The 19,323-nt window shown below is 30.0% G+C and overlaps 1 protein-coding gene across 1 annotated transcript; it reads left to right on the plus strand.

The window, feature by feature from the left end:
• The first annotated feature begins 272 nt into the window (after positions 1-272).
• LOC106677758 (organic cation transporter protein) lies at positions 273-19,117 on the plus strand. The gene is made up of 11 exons (XM_014415868.2): positions 273-568; positions 2,504-2,767; positions 2,855-3,023; positions 3,098-3,201; positions 7,309-7,463; positions 9,766-9,934; positions 11,120-11,243; positions 11,318-11,459; positions 12,819-13,001; positions 14,069-14,247; positions 18,863-19,117. The coding sequence occupies exons 2-11, from the start codon at positions 2,547-2,549 to the stop codon at positions 19,034-19,036; spliced, it is 1,620 nt and encodes a 539-aa protein (XP_014271354.1). The 5' UTR covers positions 273-568; positions 2,504-2,546; the 3' UTR covers positions 19,037-19,117.
• Positions 19,118-19,323: the final 206 nt, after the last annotated feature.

A 19,323-nucleotide genomic window follows, 5' to 3' on the forward strand; every position in this document is an offset into this window, starting at 1 on the left:
TGGCATCTTATTAAGGAGGGGAAAAAGCACTTTAATATTTTTTAAAATAAATTAATCCCAACATATCCGGACCGAAGAAGGATGAGTTAACCGGAGAATTTAGAATGCATAATAGTTCCCATTGCGGCGAATAAGGGCTTGTAAGGCTGTAATAATAAGAAAAATGAATAAACACTGATCCGACGAGTAAACCGAAACGAAGGTGGGAGGATTACGTCAAGACTGATCTTGTGAATATAGGTTTGTACGGGCGTCAGTTTGTAGACAGCGTTTGGTGGTATCGGAGTCGATACTTGGAGTTCGCTAAGTCTTACTATTATTATATCTTTATATTATTTCTTTTTGTGATTCAATAAATAAATGTAATATCTGTTTCTCGCAGCATTAAGTAAGTGTTCTTTAGCCGAAATATATTCAGTTTTGCCATCAGTTATAGCCGTAAAAGTTCAAATAATGTCTGAACGAGAATTTAAAAACTATTAGTTATAAAATTCATACATAAAAATTCAGAAGAATCCTTAACAAAATAGAATTATTCCAAGGACCATGAACGACGTTTAGAATTAAGGTAAGTAGTCGTAAATTCATATCTGATGAAGTTAACACAATATTTGAATTGTATAGAAATGAATCCTAATTAATAATTTATATTGTTATCGAATTTCGTTCATTAAATTTTATAACAAAATATGTTATCACTAGAGACTGGGTTTGTGCGAAATGAAAAAACCAAAACATGAAGTAAAAAACCGAAAATGTGCAAAATCGTGTATTAAAAACCCAAATCTTGCAATAACCATCTTCTTGTTTAATTTTTTTTTTTAATAACTTTATTGAAATTTACAAATGCATATTTCATAATACATTTAGTAAATATGGTCTAAGTTAAAATGGAGTGCATAGGCGTGTAAAGCAACTACCCACTGGTAGCACTCTAATGACATTTTACATTAGCTAGTCTCGTGGCCATCTTCTTTTCAGTTCTTCCGCTTAGCTTTTCAATTATTTATTTATGTAAGAATATACCATTAATCAAAGAACTAATAAGTAATTAATCAGTGTAGAAAAACTTTAGAATTTGATTTAAAATGTATAGATATATTAATATTGATCAGACCACAGGATTTTTTGTTTAATTTTTATTCAAAATAATATACATAGGTAATATAATATAATAATATAAAAAAAATTTAAATTCTCACTAGCCACAACAAAGTCATGCGGAAGAACGAAGGGCAAAAAGCTGATTGGGCATCCAAGTTTAAAACAATAAAACTGGAACGTTCTCTATAACAATATTATTCAAGAGGGACGTTTTCATAGACGAAGCGAATCTGTTTTTTTTTTTAGGTTCAATTTGTCTCTTCATATATTGATAGTCATGCATACCCTTTCCTCAAATTTGTCAATTCTAAATTAAACAAGGGAAAAAAATAATAAAATTAATAAATTTTGCAATGGATACATCTATATGTGTTTAACATGAGAAATTTAGTACAAACATTAAATGTTAAAAAACAAAAATAATAATTTTGCCCAAGCAGAGTTAAATGTGAAATTGTTTGCGGGAAGAACTCAAAACGTGCAAATTTGCGGAGAAAATCGAAAACTTGGAATAAAAAATTAGTGTTATTTGAATATCTATTCCATGATAATAATTTCTGTAATAAGGTGTAATTGCACGAAAATCCGGTCTCTACTTATACTTACATAGTAAAATATATTTCAGGTGAGGAAACTGAGAAGATTATGATAAAAATACAAATCATATCTGAACGAGAATCTAATTTTTTTTTTTTTTTTGTCTTAGTAAAGAAATTCATAAACAAAAATTTAAAACAATCTTTAGCTAAAGTGTATTATTCAATAGATTATAAATAACGTTTAAAATTGAGGTAAATAGTTAATACAATATGACAAAAAATTGTATGAAATGCATTCTAATAATTTTTTTTGAATTTTATTATTGTAATATAATATAATACATTATATACATAAAAAATAATTATGTATTGTATTCTGTTATGTAAAAATAATAAATATTCAAAGAATGCATTTCATACAATTTAAATAATGTAATATATATATTATAATTATTACTAAACACTAAACATTAAAAATATCCGAAAAGTAAAAAAAAATCCAGAAAGACGAAAAACTTGGTAACTGGAATTGCGAGGGTGCTGAAGGTAGAATGAAGTGAGAGTAGTGGGGTAACTTTCGCTGGTATTGTATTTTATCTTCAGTGTCTTATGTATATCTTATCAATATTATCAAATAATCTCTTCCGTGAACTTTCTCGATTGACTTTATTTATCTTCTCAACGTTTACATTTCATGTAGTCGATTGAATATTTTGAGTTTACTATGAAAAATAACGAAGAACGTGAGGGAATGAATTGACTCACGGAAATTAATTTCGTTTTATTTCTATTCATTGTAATCGATATTTTAAGCTATAAATCAATATAGAATATCTATAAATTTCATTTTTTTCTTTTAGTCAAACATCGATTTAACAGCTTATTGCATCAGAAGCCATTATTATGGATCCAGTAACATTAGAGAAGGCATTGGAAAAGAAATGTAAAAACCACGCTTGGTTAGCATGGATAATGTTTCTTACCTGCAGTCCTTTAATTTTCATCGCTTCCCATTTAACTTCATATGTATTTCTTGGAGGAAATCCCTCTTTCTTCTGCAATGTTCCGGAACTGGTTGAAGCAAACTGGACGAAGGAACAGATAAGAGAGATTAGCAGTCCTGGGTAAGTTATAGTTGATTTTTTTTATTGGCTCCATCTCAAGTCTTTATTCATTTTCATGAAATAAATTTATAATAAATTAATTTATAGATTGGAGAAACAAAGTTGTGTTCAGTATGCCTGGAATTACTCCTTACTGAAGGATTTGGACTTCGAAGAAGCTCTTAGTTATTGCAATAAAACACAAAAACCGGATGTGATCAAATGTAAGAAGTATATTTATGATGAAAAAGTATTCCATGAGACAATCGTCAGTGAGGTTTGTATTGAAGATTCCTTCTCTTTTTGTCAAAACATTACAAAGTGTAAAAGATTTTATTTTTATTTTACTAGTGGGATCTAGTTTGTGATGATTTGCCGCTCAGGTCCACCGCTCAGGGCAGTGTAGCATTAGGAAAATTGTTTGGAGCTGTGATATTCGGCATGATTAGTGACAGGTTAGAACTACTCATATTTCCCTACATTTAGTTAATTAATATTTTTCTTGTAGGAAGATAGAAGTGATTGTCAACAAAGGTATAAAAATAGTAGAAGAAAACTGTTTATTGTTAACCAACGTTTCACCCTACTTTGCAGGACTTCTTCAGGGCTGTCAGATTGAAACAAAGATGACAACTGCCGACAGTTGACAACTTTGTGCCTACGAAAAATAGATTTCATATATTTTTATGCTATTGCATACCGACTTTGATCATAACGTAATTAATGGTTATTATATGCCAATAGATTTGTTTTTTGTTTAGATTAAGAAATATATATATATATATATAAGTTATGATGAGCCGGAACTCTAGAGTTAAAAAAAAGGAAAGTAGGGACACTAAATGAGACACACAAGGTTCACTGAGATACTCCTTTATTCTCCTGAGTAATCCTATATATATACAATTTGGCATGTTGACATGGGGAGTTTAGGTATTACGAGTCATAATACCTATGCTCTGCATATAACTTATATATATACTGATATTTTACCTCTCCAACTTTGGAAAAATAAAATATTAAGAGTGATTTCGTCTTTTTTTATTTCAAAAAGTCGTTTTATTTATATTATAATCAAAATTATAAAAAAAAAAAATTATTTTGTTTACTTTATCATAATATAAAACACGAAAAACGAGAACAGTTCGTGAATAAGAGTAGATGGTCTTAAAGGAAAGGAGTTAATATTCTTTGAACACAGTTAAATAAAAAAAGGAGTGATTTTTTTTTGTCATAAGAATCTTATTAGAGTATCATTTTACTTTTGAAAATGGGTGTAAGCAGGATTTCACCGAGGGGGGAGCAGGCCTCAGCCCATTACATACAGACATACGTACATAAGCACACACACACACATACATATATATATTCCATTCTGAAACGTTAGGTAAAAGAAAGATATCTAATTGCGCATTCCAAGAAATACCCCCACCATTTTATTTCTACTTCATAATATTCAATCATTAATTTTTTAATTTCTTATTACCTATAATCAGAATAAATTAATGAAAATGAAATGACTGAATTTAAATCATTAATAACAACGTTTATCAATGGTTCGCACAATGAAAATATAAGGCAGTTTTTCACTTATCTATTAGATTTTTTGGACACCATCTTTCCCCGCCATTGCAATCCTAATTATAGCATTTTTCCAGAAAGAAACCATCTATGAAATAAGTTCACTATTTTCTTTCTTTGTTTTTTTCTTAGGTCCCAAAAATCTAGGAGGGGGCCGTGGCTCTCTCCCACCTTAGACTATGCTTTTGAACTATTAAAGGTGAACTTAATGTGGATTGTACCCGGTTGTCGAATATCTATTGTATTTTATTTATATTGAAATTTAATAGAACGTATTTTTGACATTAATTTATATAAGAATTTTAGTTGTTTTTTTCTTAAAATATATATATTTATAAGAGTGTGAAATTTATTTAAGATAAAGGTAAATTCGTTAAATTTAAAGACAAAATTATTTTACTAATTTTAATTAAATAAACAATGTTCTAGGTTTAAGCTAACACGATATGGCTAGAATATTTTACGCGAAACGTAGAACATTCAGTTTATAAATTAAAATTGGTAAAATATTTTTGCTTAAAAAAAAAATTTGGCTGAGAACATCATGAGGTTAGCGAATTTTAGTTTTCTTATCATTTAAAATTTCCTCTTAAAAAATGGAAATAAGGTAAAAAAGATCAAATGAAGAATCATTCAAGAGAATGAATTCACCAGAAAGAGTGAATCCTTGGTAATTGGTGCAGTTAAGAATATCAACCTTTTGTTTGCCCTTGCTATGTTCTTGCAGAGCCTGACCATATATAGTTATACCATCTCTCTCCTCAATTCTTTTACTCTCCAATCCATTCCTGTGGTTACAAAGGCTTCTTCTATACCTTCCTTTTGGTTTACAATCATTTACTTACGTATCATAGGTTACTCTGGTCCTTCTACTTTCATCGATTCAATTGAAATGGCAGATGGAGTTGATCCTCCTCAATGAAAAACAGCAAAAGCTCATCTCAGTTCATCCTTACCATAGAATTCCTGATTCTGTTCTGTCTTGTTTTATCTTTGATTCTCCATAGGATTATCATCTCAAAACTCTACAGTAGGCTCTGGTGCTTTGTTGTAATGATCCAATATTAGTGAGAATATCTCAATATAGAAAGTGTTTTTACATATTGCTGCCTTTGTTCTGAATGAAGACCCTTTCAATTATAACAAAATTAATAAACAAAAGCTGATGTAATAAATTATTTATCTACCTTATTTATATAACATTCTTTGTTGTAGAAAAGTACAAAAAGAAGTAGTAAACAGAATTTAATTATTAATGTTGGTTTTTTCTTTTTCTTTTGTTTTTATTGTTTTTATGAATAATAATCAATGTTACAAAATATTCTCATCATTCATGTTCATAACATTGTTTTGTCAATAATTAGAATAAAACTTATATAATTGATAATATTTGTAACTGACTAATTTTTTTTATTATTTATAATTTTATATTTCTTTTATAACACCTCATCTTTAAAACTATATCAAATTATTAAATCAAAGCATTATAAAATAATTTGTCAGTCCTCCATTCCATGTTACTAGTAACATATTTACATACTACTTAAATCAGAGCAGTGAAAAGTTCAAACAAGAAATTCAATTATATTTCAAAAAAATTAAATTTAAATAATAGCTATATAAAGGAGTTGTAAAGTTCTGAAGTAGTAATATACAAAAAATAAGTCTTACCTTACTTGCTTTTGTTTTACTCATGGGAGTGACCACTAATACAAATATTCAAACACTTCACATTAATTTCCGCATTGTGTAAGAAACTGGAGAGCTTATAGAAGGGAACAAATTAGACCATGTGTTTCCTACTAGTGTGTCCTGATCACCTTTGAACATGATATTTTCCTTTGTGAGGGTATACTGATGGGCATTTAAAAAACTGGGCAAAAGAGTAACTGGAAACTATGTAATTGACGCAAAACATTTTAGGGTGATTGTTCCACCTAAAATTCAAATTATGTTTTATACCAATACCAATTATTTGTGAAAATGTCACCTATTAGAGTTTAATATATCAATGTTTAAAACTTCAATGGCTTACCTAAACCTGTTACTAGTGTAAGACTTAAAAAAAATAAATAATTGTAAAGCCTATTATGACACACAGAGTTAAACTCTCGGGTCCTAATAAAATCAGGGATATTACATGGACCCTCCATGAAAGAAAAAGAAAATGTTTACTTCAAAGGAGATAATAATGAAAAAAAAATCACCCAAATATTTATGATTTATAATTTTTAAAAAGTCTGGGTCTGAATGATGACCAAAATTGGTGAATGATGCTGATGTATCACTTTTCATTTTCATTTAGTATGTAATAAATGAGTACTATTTTTACTTGGTATTTAGGAAGGATTCAATTAATACATACTAGTAAGCATTGTTAATAGCTTAACATTTCTTTCTGAATCTTGTTGTAGATTTATGGAGGGTTTTATAGAGAAAGAGAAAAAGAGCATGTTTCTGAACAGACGCCAGAGAAGTGGTGTCGCAATCTATTGTTTTAATTACAATAATATTTACAAATCAAATAATAATACTAATTTTCTACAACAATTCTTTATTAATGCAATCATCGCTAATAATCATGGCACCAGAAATAATAGAAGACAATCCTTCCTGGCCAACCCTCCCCGCTAAACTCTGATTTGGTAAAAGTCTTTGAAAAATGTATTTAAAACAGAAAGAGGAAACTTAGATTAGAATATTTATTAAGTTGAGGAACATTCAAAAAGTGGCTAAAATTGGAAAATGGTGTGAAACCCACCCGCTCAACCCTAGAGTAGGCTCCCTTATCTTACCTCTAAAACAGACATTTATAGCAAGTATAGTTCAATGTACGACATGTCACAATGTCATAAGAGGAGATCATAACACCAAAAATAATAGAAGGCAATCCTTCCCAGCCAATGAGGCATAGTTATTTTCAACTTTTCATTATTACACTGTGTTACATTAGTTAATGTATATATAATTTTATTTTTCAGGTATGGGAGAAAGAAGACATTTTTATTTTTATGTATCCTTCTCACGATTGCAGGCCCTTCTGCTGCTGTGGTCAAGAGCTATGCAGTTTTTATAATATTTAGACTGTTGATTGGAATTGCTGGGTCTGGCATATTTGAGACTGGTTATACAATTGGTAAGTAATTGTAAAATTAAATTAGATAAATCGTATATATATTTTAGTGGTTATCCTAAACATTACCAACCTATTCTAACCAGAGTGAGATTGTCGAGTTCATTATCTGGGTCATTCTCCAATTTGGAGCTATTTAGCTATCAAATGTTTTTTAAACTAAAGTCGATGGATTTAATTATTATTTCTTTCAGGGAATGGTCTTGGATATTATTCTGAAGCAGGCACACTTAGTATTATAGTTATCGAAATAATGATTTTTAAAAAGGTCTTATTCTTGGATGTAAAATACACTTCAGAGGAGTGATAAAACAATAACAAATAGCACCTATTTTCTGTATTCATTCTAATAGACAATATTTAATTAGTAGTGGTTAATTTTAACTTTTTGTTCATAAACGATTTTCAACATAAAACATTGTTTGAAACTCCAACAAAAAACTTATTCTGCTTAAAAATACTTGAAGATTCTCACTTTTTTACTATTATCACATCAGTTATGATAATAAAACCAAACATAGAATATAATATCCAATGTCATATACAAATATTATTTCAAACATCATATATATCAAATACCATATGTTTAATCAATATCTACAGGGACTAACAGAAACTCTTAGTGTTATTTTAATATATGTGAACTGAGTTAATTTGGAAAAATAATCTCATGGCTTCGAGAAAATAACAATAAAAAGGAAAATACCAAACTAGCAAGTAGAGATTTGTTACATCAACTGTTATTTGTCTTCATAATGGGTGACAGAGGAAAACACCATATATTTTCTTTTTTAAGAATAATTTTGAGCATGAAAGTAGATTCATAATGCCTCCTTTATTACCTTCAACATTAGTGTCCTGAACTACCAATTGAGAATCCTTCTTGTCAAAGTTAGGGGATCCTTATAATGATTATTGAAATAAAATGAAATTGTTGTCTCTCCATATCCATCTTGGCCACTCTCTAGTCCCTTTAGAATTTCTATTGAGCCTAGGGTGTGACTGCCAAAAGAGACATAAATCATTTTTCATCTTTACACGTAAAGATAAGTCTCATGAAAAAAAAAAACAAACTACAAAGATAAGTATGTTTGTAAAGAGGTTCTGAAATAAAATATGTAACATACAATGAAACTATGTAACATACAAACTGTAAGTTTTATTAGAATGGATTTGGTTGAGGACAAGGGAGTGATGACCAATGAAAATACTCAGACATCTTCCATTCTCTTTCGCACCCTGGAACTAAGTAAAGAGGTTAAAGAAGGAAAAGAACGGGGCCATGTTTTTTCTACTTCCCTCTAGTGAGTCCTTATCAACTTACTGCCCAAAATTTTCCTTTGAGAGAGTATATTGGTGGTCATATTATAGATGGGTTAGGGAGTGACTGAAAATCATGTGACAAAGGTGAAATTTATAATAGTGATTGGTGTGTTCTATTTAAAACCCAAATCTTGTTTTAATTGAGATAATGCTGAAAAGACTGCAGTAATTTTTTTTTAGGTTTATTTTAAAAGAAACTGGTACCACAAACATGTAAAGTCTCAATCTCAGCATCCAGGGGAATGACAAAACGAGCATTATATATTTTATAACTGCATAACAATTGATGATTAGAACTTCACAGTGAAAAGGAAATGTTGGCCACAACGAGGATGATAACAGAAAAATAAAATCATTCACGTTCCGTTACAGATCATTCTTAAAAATCTCTGTAACTGAAATAGCATCAAAATTGGAGATATCCATATACATGTTCAATGTACTCTTGTAAAAAGTTAGTGGTAAAGAAATAGGTGTTAATTTAGAAGCAGTAGAAACTCCACTGATATGATGTCTCATTACATGCCTGAATTACATTAATGTAATTCACAAGGAGGCTAAAAAAAGGGCAATGGAGGCAATCATAAAAATGGAGAAAGGACCTCAAAATATCAAGAACCCATTAACTTAAAATTGAGACAACAAAAATGAAGAAAATATTTCACAAATATTGATGAATTAAACAAATAGTATTCCATTAGAACAATAAAATTAGGAATTGATTAATGTTTTATTAAATCATTTGATTTTTCTTTTTTAGTTGAAAATCAATTAAAAATACAAAATGATTATTGAAAATTTTTAATTTTGGTTTTGAGTTAAAATATTTTATGCAACAATGTTTAAAAAATGTAAGTATATATTGTTTCTCTAATTTAATTATGAATAAACCAATTTAAAAATTCAATTTTCAATTCATAATAATCTTTTGTAACCAACCATACTAATGTTATAATTTTTCCATTAACTATTTATATTTCAGTGTTGGAACTTACAGTTAAGAAATATAGAACATACTTAGCGAATATATTCAACATGGGCTTTTCGATTGGACATTTGTATCTTTCCATGAGTGCATACTTGACTGCTAACTGGCGGCAACTTCAATTAGCGATATCAGTTCCAATGGTTGCTTTCACTATCCTTGGCTGGTAATTAACATTAATTGCTATTTTCTGATTATTTATCATAATTAATTTCATTTAAAATAAAGTAAATGTTTTAATATAATTTGAACTATTTTGGAAGATTATATAAGTACATTTATTAGAATTATTTTCATTTCTATAAAATGTAATGGAATGAAAAATAATACTACCTGTGATACTTTTACTTATCCTTAAGTTTTTCTATCCCATTAACCAACCTCTTTTTACTTTCACTTACCTATCTAAATGAATAACTATCATTTGTTAGGAAGAGTATTGTGATTATGAAAAAATTCAAGTATGAGTTTTCATAAGAAATTATAGTTTTTAGGTTCCCTGATTCAAGATAACCAAGTCTTGCAAAATGGTTTGCGTGAATGTGAACATTTTAGCTCAAAAATAAAAATTTGTATGAAACTGAAGTTATTTACTAAGGTTTCTGGACTGTTACAGTAATTCAAAAGTTGACTTAACAGAAGTGGAACTTTACATCATCAACTTCACACTATCTTATGATTTTCTCAAAAACAGCTCTAACGATTTTGTTTAACTCCTTATAAATAACAATGATTAATTCTCTGTAATAATCCTTTATATATAGCTTTAGCCTATGTTTCCATAGGGAGTTAGATATTTTGACTGATATCCCAAATTAAAATTAGAATAAAAATTTTGATTATTTTAATTTCAATGCCAAGACAATGTTCTAAATATTTTTTTTTTTTTTTTTACATAAAGTGATTTTTTTGGCCAGTTTTTTTAATAAAAAAACTAATTATATCAAAGTGGATCTGAATAGTATTTAATATTAACTAGATCTTATCCACTTTGAAATAAATTTTCAGGTCTTAAATGTAGAATGGTTTCCTCTAAAGTACCATCTGTCTTTTTTTGTAGTATTAAAAAAAATATTAATAGAAGCTATGAAAAGATTTGAGGATTAACCAAAAGAGAAGTATTTCCTTAAGTTGAAAATAATTTCTGGAAATAAGAGTAGTAAGATCAGATTTTTTTTTTATGACTTATGCTATAATTATATTATGATATAATTTATAATAATTATTATTGAACCAATCAATTGATTTGAAAAATTTGTCTACATTTTTTATTATTAATCATTTATTATCTCAACAAATTTCAATATGAGCTTACCATATTTGTTTCAATTTGATCTTCTTTTCTGCCTAGTTACTTACCAGAATCACCAAGATGGTTGATAACAGCAGGAAAGATAGATAAAGCCTCAAACATCTTAGGAAGTTCAGTGCGCGTAGCATCTAAAGAGTATGACAAGTGTTCTCAAGATTTAAAGGTTTTTTCTATTCTCCATCAAATATAAACTAGTTATTTAACTATATCTTATATTATTTTATTTAATTTTTTAAGGTCAAATCTGATTCCTGCTGTAAGAAATTGTGCGATTTCTTCAAAGCTTACTTAAACCTTTTCTCAACATTTGAGCTTGCAAAAAGAACATTGATATGCAATTATTTGTGGTTTATGGGAAGTTTTTACTACTTTGTAATAGGTGAGACATATTTGCTTTAATTCTTATGATTTAATTTAAAACTGTACGGCTACAACCCATAAAGGATCAGGGGTTCAGTACTTTGTAAGGGAGTACTGTTACTAGACCAACGGTTGTACAAGAAGGAAGAAGGTGATTTGGTCAGAATCACGCTTGACCGGCAGATTTTTACCCGATTAAGTGTACCCAACTTAGAAGGCTCGGTGGACCTCAGAAGGGCTCCATTTTATGATTTAGCTGTGTAATAATTATGTTTTAATAACATCTGTATATTCATTCATATGTATTATTTTGATGTGATAAATTACTGTTTCCTAACTAAACTGTTCATAGATTATTAATAATAATATTAAGTTCAACATTTTCTTTTTATTTTAATAGTTACCTATGTTTATATAAAACCAAATTGATGACAAAAAATTTATTTACTTACTTGAAAAGATCATGTGTCGTACATTATGAGACTTCAGAAACTTTATGGAGCTAGATTGATGATTTGTGGATGGGAATGAAGCCAATAAATCTTCTTTCATGAAACAATATACCATATGCTTGCATGAGTTCTTAATGAATTTATTTGCTATTGCTTTGAAAACAATCAGTAAATTTTAAGTAAAACTTGATATTCTTAATGATGACCTAAAATATTATATATTAAAGCTCTTACTAGAAGGATTTAAAGACAACTCTAAATAGTGCAAATTTAAATAAAAAAATCATAATGGTCTAAAACAGATTCCATTAAGCTGAAATAAAATTTTTTTCTAAAAAAAAAAAAGAAGGCTTTTATTTTCTTAAGACAGATTCATACATTTATGTAAATGAAGAAAGATCTTTACCATTTATATTAATGATAAAATTTTAACTGGTATTGATAATATGAGGTTAAATAAATTTCTTGAACATTTCAGCAAGCAATTTGAAATTAATGTAGAAGAGCAAAAAACTTTCTTTTTAGAAATGAAATACCAATCAGGAAAATGAAGAATTAAAAAACTCACTTAAACTGACCTTATGAAACAATATGGGAAGGAAGAATTCAAATGTACATTTATAGGCTCCAAGCATAAACACAAATTTGAATTCTAAAAGTCAAAATGGTGAGAATGGTAACAAAAGTATAATCAAATTTCTTTTCTAGTAAGGTAGTGGAAGCTTGTTATATTTCACATTCAAAACACGTCTTGACATAGCTTTTGTTGGATCCAGTAGTCAACATATTGAAAATCCATTAAATTAAGACATTGCAAATTTAATAGTTCATTTTAGATTATTGCCTTATCACTGAAAAATATGCTTTCAGTTGTTCTTTCTTATGTGAAATGTTATTGATGCTAAATTTTATTATTCTGTTCTTAGCATTAAGTGGAGTAAATTTTGATTTCAACCAGTACCTCTATTATGTGCTGAACGCAATTGTTGAGATTCCAGGCTTCTTGCTTCCTCTTATTTTTCTTTCATACTTTGGAAGGAAGAGTTCCGGAATAGGACTATGGTTTGTTTCTGGCATCACAATGTTGGTAACATTGTTCTTGCCACTAGGTAATATATCCTTTTATCATTAGTTCTAGACATTAGCGAAAATAATATTTTCACTTATAAATCCCAACTGTAAATGCTAATTTAAGATCACTTTCTTTCAATCAATAGTTCAAACTACTATTACTGATTTTAAATAAGAATGAACTTTATAGATGAAAACAATTGTCATTATACATTTTGCAGATTTATATTCTGTTATGAGAAAATTTAACTCGAAATTTAATTTAAGCATGACAATGTTCCAGTATTTCACATTTAACATAACTCTGATTTTATCATCATCAAATATAAACTAGTTGTTCCAAAACGGCGGTCCGCAGACCATGGATGGCTTGCAAACCTTGGGATAGGATACAAGGGAGGGAGTGGCGCTTATGAATATATGTGAAAACGTACCATTAGAACTTTTTTCTATTTACCTTTCCTGTTTGTGTGTTAGTTTAATGGTTTTAAAAGTTAAATACAATATAAAAATCCTCTAAATTACTCTTTTTAGCAATGTTTTTTCAAATATTTTCTTTGGAGGTATCCCTTGGCTCACAATGAATGAGGAGGACTACAGATTGATATGGGATAGGAACCATTGTTTTAAATTAATAGATTTTGATTTTTATAGTCATAATATTAGTTAATTAATTATTTTACTGTAAGTAAATGACTTAATAATGTGGATCACAGGGGTGGTAGACACAAATAAAATGTTTTTACTGTTCTTACTGTTTTATTAGTTATGGTTAAATAACATAAAAAGTTTTTTACTGTAGTGAGAACAAACAACACAGCTAAGCTTGGCAACTTACCAACTGTCAACACTGGCAACAAGACCAAGTACATAACGGTTAGAGAACTACAATTGATATATCCCCAGTTTGCCACAGAGTTGCCACAATAAAAAATGAATTTTTACCTCTCACTTTAACAAATAATTCAAGCTTGACTTATTTTATCTCATGAATTTTCAAGAAAAATGATGTATCAATCATAAAATCAAATATAATAGTTCATTTATATATGCATTGATAGATACTTTAAATTTTCTTTAAAATAATGTTCATATGGATATTCAGGTTGGCCAATTATGTATGTTTCTTTGGTCGGGAGATTCATGGGGACAGCTGCATATGGAGTTGCCATGTTTCATACCGCAGAATTATTTCCAACAGAAAAACGCAATACGGCTATAGGTAGCTGCCTTACTATAGCACAATTGGGTGTATTGCTTGCACCATATATAGTGGACATGATGGTAAGTAGAAAATTAATGTAAGCAATTTATTTATTTTAGGTATTTACATCTTGTATATTCTTTTTCTGATATTTATTCTTTAGCCATTATTAGCTATAATTATAGGTATCTGATGTATTTGAGTGACTGTTAGAACTGGACATTGCGTCTGAAAGAAAATGTGGTAGATCCATCTGTATCTTGGAAATCCAAGAAGAACAATAAAACCTGGAATATGTGCAGTGAAGAATGTCAGATGATGTCATTCATTGATAAAGGAATGGAGTCAATTCAGGACCAAACACTGTTGAAATATTGATAAAGAGAAGATTAGATTGTGTGTATAGAAAAATGTAAAGAAAGGCAGAGAAAGGAAGACCATTTGGTAATAGAGTAAATGGCTGATGTTCAACATTCTGTTCATTAGGGATAGACCAAAAGGTCTTTAGCAAGCTGCTTTAGAGCTCTGATACAGCCTATACTATGTCTAACCATACAACTCACCACAAACCATCTTGGAAAATTAATCAGAATTAAACCAGATATGGATCTGACATTTGGGGCATGCTTTTTATTTCATGACTGACCCACATAGTAGGGTCAGTTGGGGTAATTAAGAATAAGGGGTAATTGGAACAATCATCATTGTCACTCACGTGTTAGTTTAAGATGGCAACAGAATTTCAAATTTTTTTTTCCTTAGGTCTACAATAAAAAAAAACTATTTTTGTCAAAATAATGACGTCTTCTGATTAATTGACTATTGCAGTGACCAACAAGAAGCCACGAACGTACGTTAGGAAGGTAGCTACACTTTCTTACACAATTGATGACGTAATCCATGCCGTCTACGACATTCTCAATGGTAACACGACGTACCTGGCCGCTTCTCAGGCCTACGATATCAACCACATCAACGGGAGAAAAACAAATATCAGTAAGTTGGGAGCAGGACAACCTAATCTTTCAAGTGAAGTTAGCAAAGCTCTTCTAGAATGCTTGATAGGAAGGGCGAAAATGGGTTACCCCTTGTAATAAAGTAGAGCTAAAAGAGCTAGTGCAGAAGTACATCAAAGCAACTGGAATAAATTTGTCGATGGCAAACTAGGTCAAGATTGATATCAAGCGTTTTCGACTCATGTACACCAAGATTTCAGTTAAAAAACCCGAACACCTCCAAAAGGCTTGGAAACAAGCGAGGGATCCTTTTGTTGTCAATGAGTTCTTTGCTGATTTAAAGTTGGTGTATGATGATCATTCTGTAAGAGACGATACTGTATTCATTTAATGGATTCAGATGAGAAAGTACCATTTCCCATTTGCCTCCTACACTACGGGGTAATTGTGAACGTGAAAAATTGGGGCATTTAAAAAGCCAAGTTTTACTTTTGACTAATAGGATTGATTAATGAGGTGCGTATTAACAAGTTAATGAACCAAAAAAGATGATAATGCGCCTTTCAAGATCGCAGTGGGAATGAGAAACATACATATTTCGTTCCCAATTACCCCACCTGACCCAATCTTACTCAGCTTCTCCACCTTCTGTAAACCAAGAAGAGGTCTATTTGATAGCACAGCAGTCACGCACTATTTTCTTCTTGCCTTTTCTTACATGTCTTTTTATTTTCAACAATATTTTTACACATGATCCTCCTTATCCTCTTGATTGACATGGCAAATTGATGAAAACCTGTGCAGAAACAACCAGTTAAACATTGGAATTAGAAAATAATAAAGTATAAGTGGTCAGGAAAAGTTAAAGAACGATGGTTATTATCACTTGCTCATGGATTTTACAGTCATAGTGAGTACTATGCTTTCCACCAAGGGAAAAGTGAATATCCTGAAAAATGTCTGTAAGAATCCTCTGCAGCCGTCATACCTATTGTAATCCCTTCTATCAAAAATATTTCAAAATAGGAAATTCCACATCTCTGCACTACGTCCATGAAGAAATATAGAATCGAATAAGATTGTCGGCTGTTTTATAGTATTATTCCTCCTGAATTTGAATCTAAGTCATGTCTCCCATTTATACTCCTGGGCCTAGAGGCTAGTGGCCACCATAAATTGAGGGAAAAAATTCAACTAAAGTGTGTTAGTGATTTGTAATTTTCTTACCATTGAAATTTTCTTGAGTAAATGTATAAAACTCACAAACATGAGAAAATAAACTGCTCTACTCATTGGATTCATAATCCTTTAAATTCGAACTCTGAGCAGGGTCCTTCCATCGAAGGTTCGCCATCCTCTAGGTCTGGTGCTCTTTTAAACGAGATTTTTGAGGATCTCATGTGGCTATCCTTACAACATAGTCAACCCAACATATTATTTTGATGTTGGCAATTACTTACATCAAATTCATTAAGCAAGAGTATATTTATCTGTTTGAATACCACCATCTCTGCACGTGGAACCATTTTTCGCTGAGTCATAAATGCCTCTAGAATATTTTCTCTCAAAGTAGGATGATAGGTGACCCTTTCATCATTTTTCAAGAAGGTCCATGTTTATGATCTCGATTCAGTACGTAAGCACTTGTCTGAACAGTGTGTCATACAATATATAAATATATATACATTTTTTCGTAGCTCTTGATATTAAACTATTTCCGAAATGGCAAATATACGTTAGTTCTTTCTTGACCAACAATCATGTATTTGATTTTAGAGTTATTTACTACAAATGTTAGCTGCCTGGCAGTATTATGGAGGATATTGAAGGCTTCATTTACTGCAGTTTTGAATTTATCAACCAATTCAAGGTCGTAAGTTTGGCTCAAATTTTGTACCGTTGGACCGGTACGCTGGATTAGATCATTGATTCTCTTGTATCTTTTTCCAAACCAAAATTTAAGTGTAAACAAGAAAAGGAATTAACTTGTAAAATATCTTTTTTCGAGGTATGTTCTTCTTTTAAGTCATCTTGAACATGGACCAGACGCTCGTAATTTTTATTTGGTGAATAAACTTAATAGAAATGTGTATTAAGGTTTTTTATCGCCTTAAACGGGAAGCTCACATTAGATGTTGTCGTAAACGGACTTGGAGTCAAGAAATGAATATTGCGTTTGGACCTGTTATTCTCTTATTTGCTCTATAATCGTACATAACGTGAATATCTTATCTGAAAACTACGTCCTTATCAAGAGCTATCAGTTGTCAGTACCATATATTTGAGAACGTACTATAGGCGCGTGGAGGAATAAAAATACTCCGATAACTATGTTCTCAAGAAGGTTTCTATTGTCGTAATTAGAACAAAAAAAAAACTTATTCCATGCTTAGATGTTACAGAATTGCCTTTAGGGTTCCTACAGTTTTTATTCCTATCCCATCATTTTTATTTTCATAGTTATTAAGGTTTTGGAGACCTCTACATACTCTCAAAATTGAGTTAGAGGGTTGAAACTTTTTAAGTGAATTAAATTGGTGTTAGAGCAGTGTCTTTTGGGGATCTAAATTCTTGTTTTTCTCCTCACCATTACATTCGCGATTTTCAGCATCTATGAAGCAATACAAACAATTTTTCAAATACAGATGAGGAGGAAATAAATTTTAATAACTGACTCATGCGTTTAAAGTTTTCTATTTTTAAAAATATAAATATTTATTGTCTTCGGATGGAAATTTATTTTCATGTGCCTAATTTTTGGTAATCATTTGGTCGAATTTTCTATTTTATCTTAGTAATAGCTTATATAACATCCTGGATCAAGTGTTTTTTTAGTCAGATCAAGGCAGCTGAACAATTTATAATTAAAGAAAAATACTTTTTAACTTGATTAGATGTGTTCATTGGCTTACAGTCTTGAAAGCAATGGCATTGATATTTTGAATATTGGTAGGATAAAATTTTGCCACAAACGCCTGCAACTCACGCGACGGCCCTCATTATAATTAACCTTACTATTGAGATGGCATCGAGATCTCTTACTCCACAAGACTGTATGATGCCACTGTATAGCTCAACTCACATTTGATTATTACATATATTTTATTACAGCTGTAAATATCAATAAAATAAAAAATCTTGCAAGTGCCATTTTTCAAAGGGAAAAAAAACATGTATAACGATTCTGGAAGATTTTCTATTTTATCTATTGGGATAGTTAATGATTTCCTCGATAGAGTTCGTTTTATAGTTACATCTCTTCCAACATAATCTTTGTACAATATCTGTTTAAAAGAAACTGAAGGAAATATATATTACTGCTACAGAAATATTTAGGCAGGGAATTAAACAATAATTAACTATTACTGAACCAGCTTAACTTCTTTCAGTAGTAAAACATTAAAAAATGATTTTGTATAAAATAATTATAAAAGAAAGATTAAACAGTTGTTTTTTTAAAATCTCTATTATTCAAAACATACATCTTTCATTCATATTCATTTATTTCTACAGGGACAAAAGAATAACGATAATTGTTTATTAATTTATTGTACCACTAATTGTTCAAAAGGCTATTAATTACGAAAATCAATTTCCGTTTTTGTTCATACTATATCAAAAACATTCATAAATACCATGAAGAGAAAAGTGAGAGGAAAAAAAAATGTCATCTACTAATGATAGATTGATTTCTAGGTAAATTGATATTATTTAATAGCAAATATTATATTTTTTATAGGGAAAGAAGTTTTGGTGGATTCCGACAACGCTCTGCGGTTCGCTAGCCCTTGTAGGTGCATTCTTGTTGATGTTTGTTCCAGAGACCAGAGGCATTCCAATGCTAGATACTATCAAAGAGATGAGTCAACATGAAAGTGAAGTTCTTTGCAAAGATTCTGATCCACACAGTTGAAATATTGTTTTGTTTACATTTCAAACTTAACGACTGATTGTATATCATTGCTAAATTATAATTAATAAACATTTAAACTAAGATTTCAATTTAAATTACTGATTAATGCCTTTCCTCGTATGAATTGTCCCAAAGTGAACATGACTTCGGACGTAAGTGATATCATATATATCAGGGGTGGCCAGCAAGTTGATTGCGAGGTCAATGTTGGTCGATCATCGTTCACTCGTAATGTCTGTGGTAGAATTTCTTGTACCATGAACTTCAAAGCGACTGTAGAAGAGAAA

The sequence above is a fragment of the Halyomorpha halys genome, unplaced genomic scaffold (genome assembly GCF_000696795.3).
Source record: "Halyomorpha halys isolate HHAL.00 unplaced genomic scaffold, Hhal_1.1 Scaffold107.1, whole genome shotgun sequence".
Taxonomy (NCBI): Eukaryota; Metazoa; Arthropoda; class Insecta; order Hemiptera; family Pentatomidae; genus Halyomorpha; species Halyomorpha halys.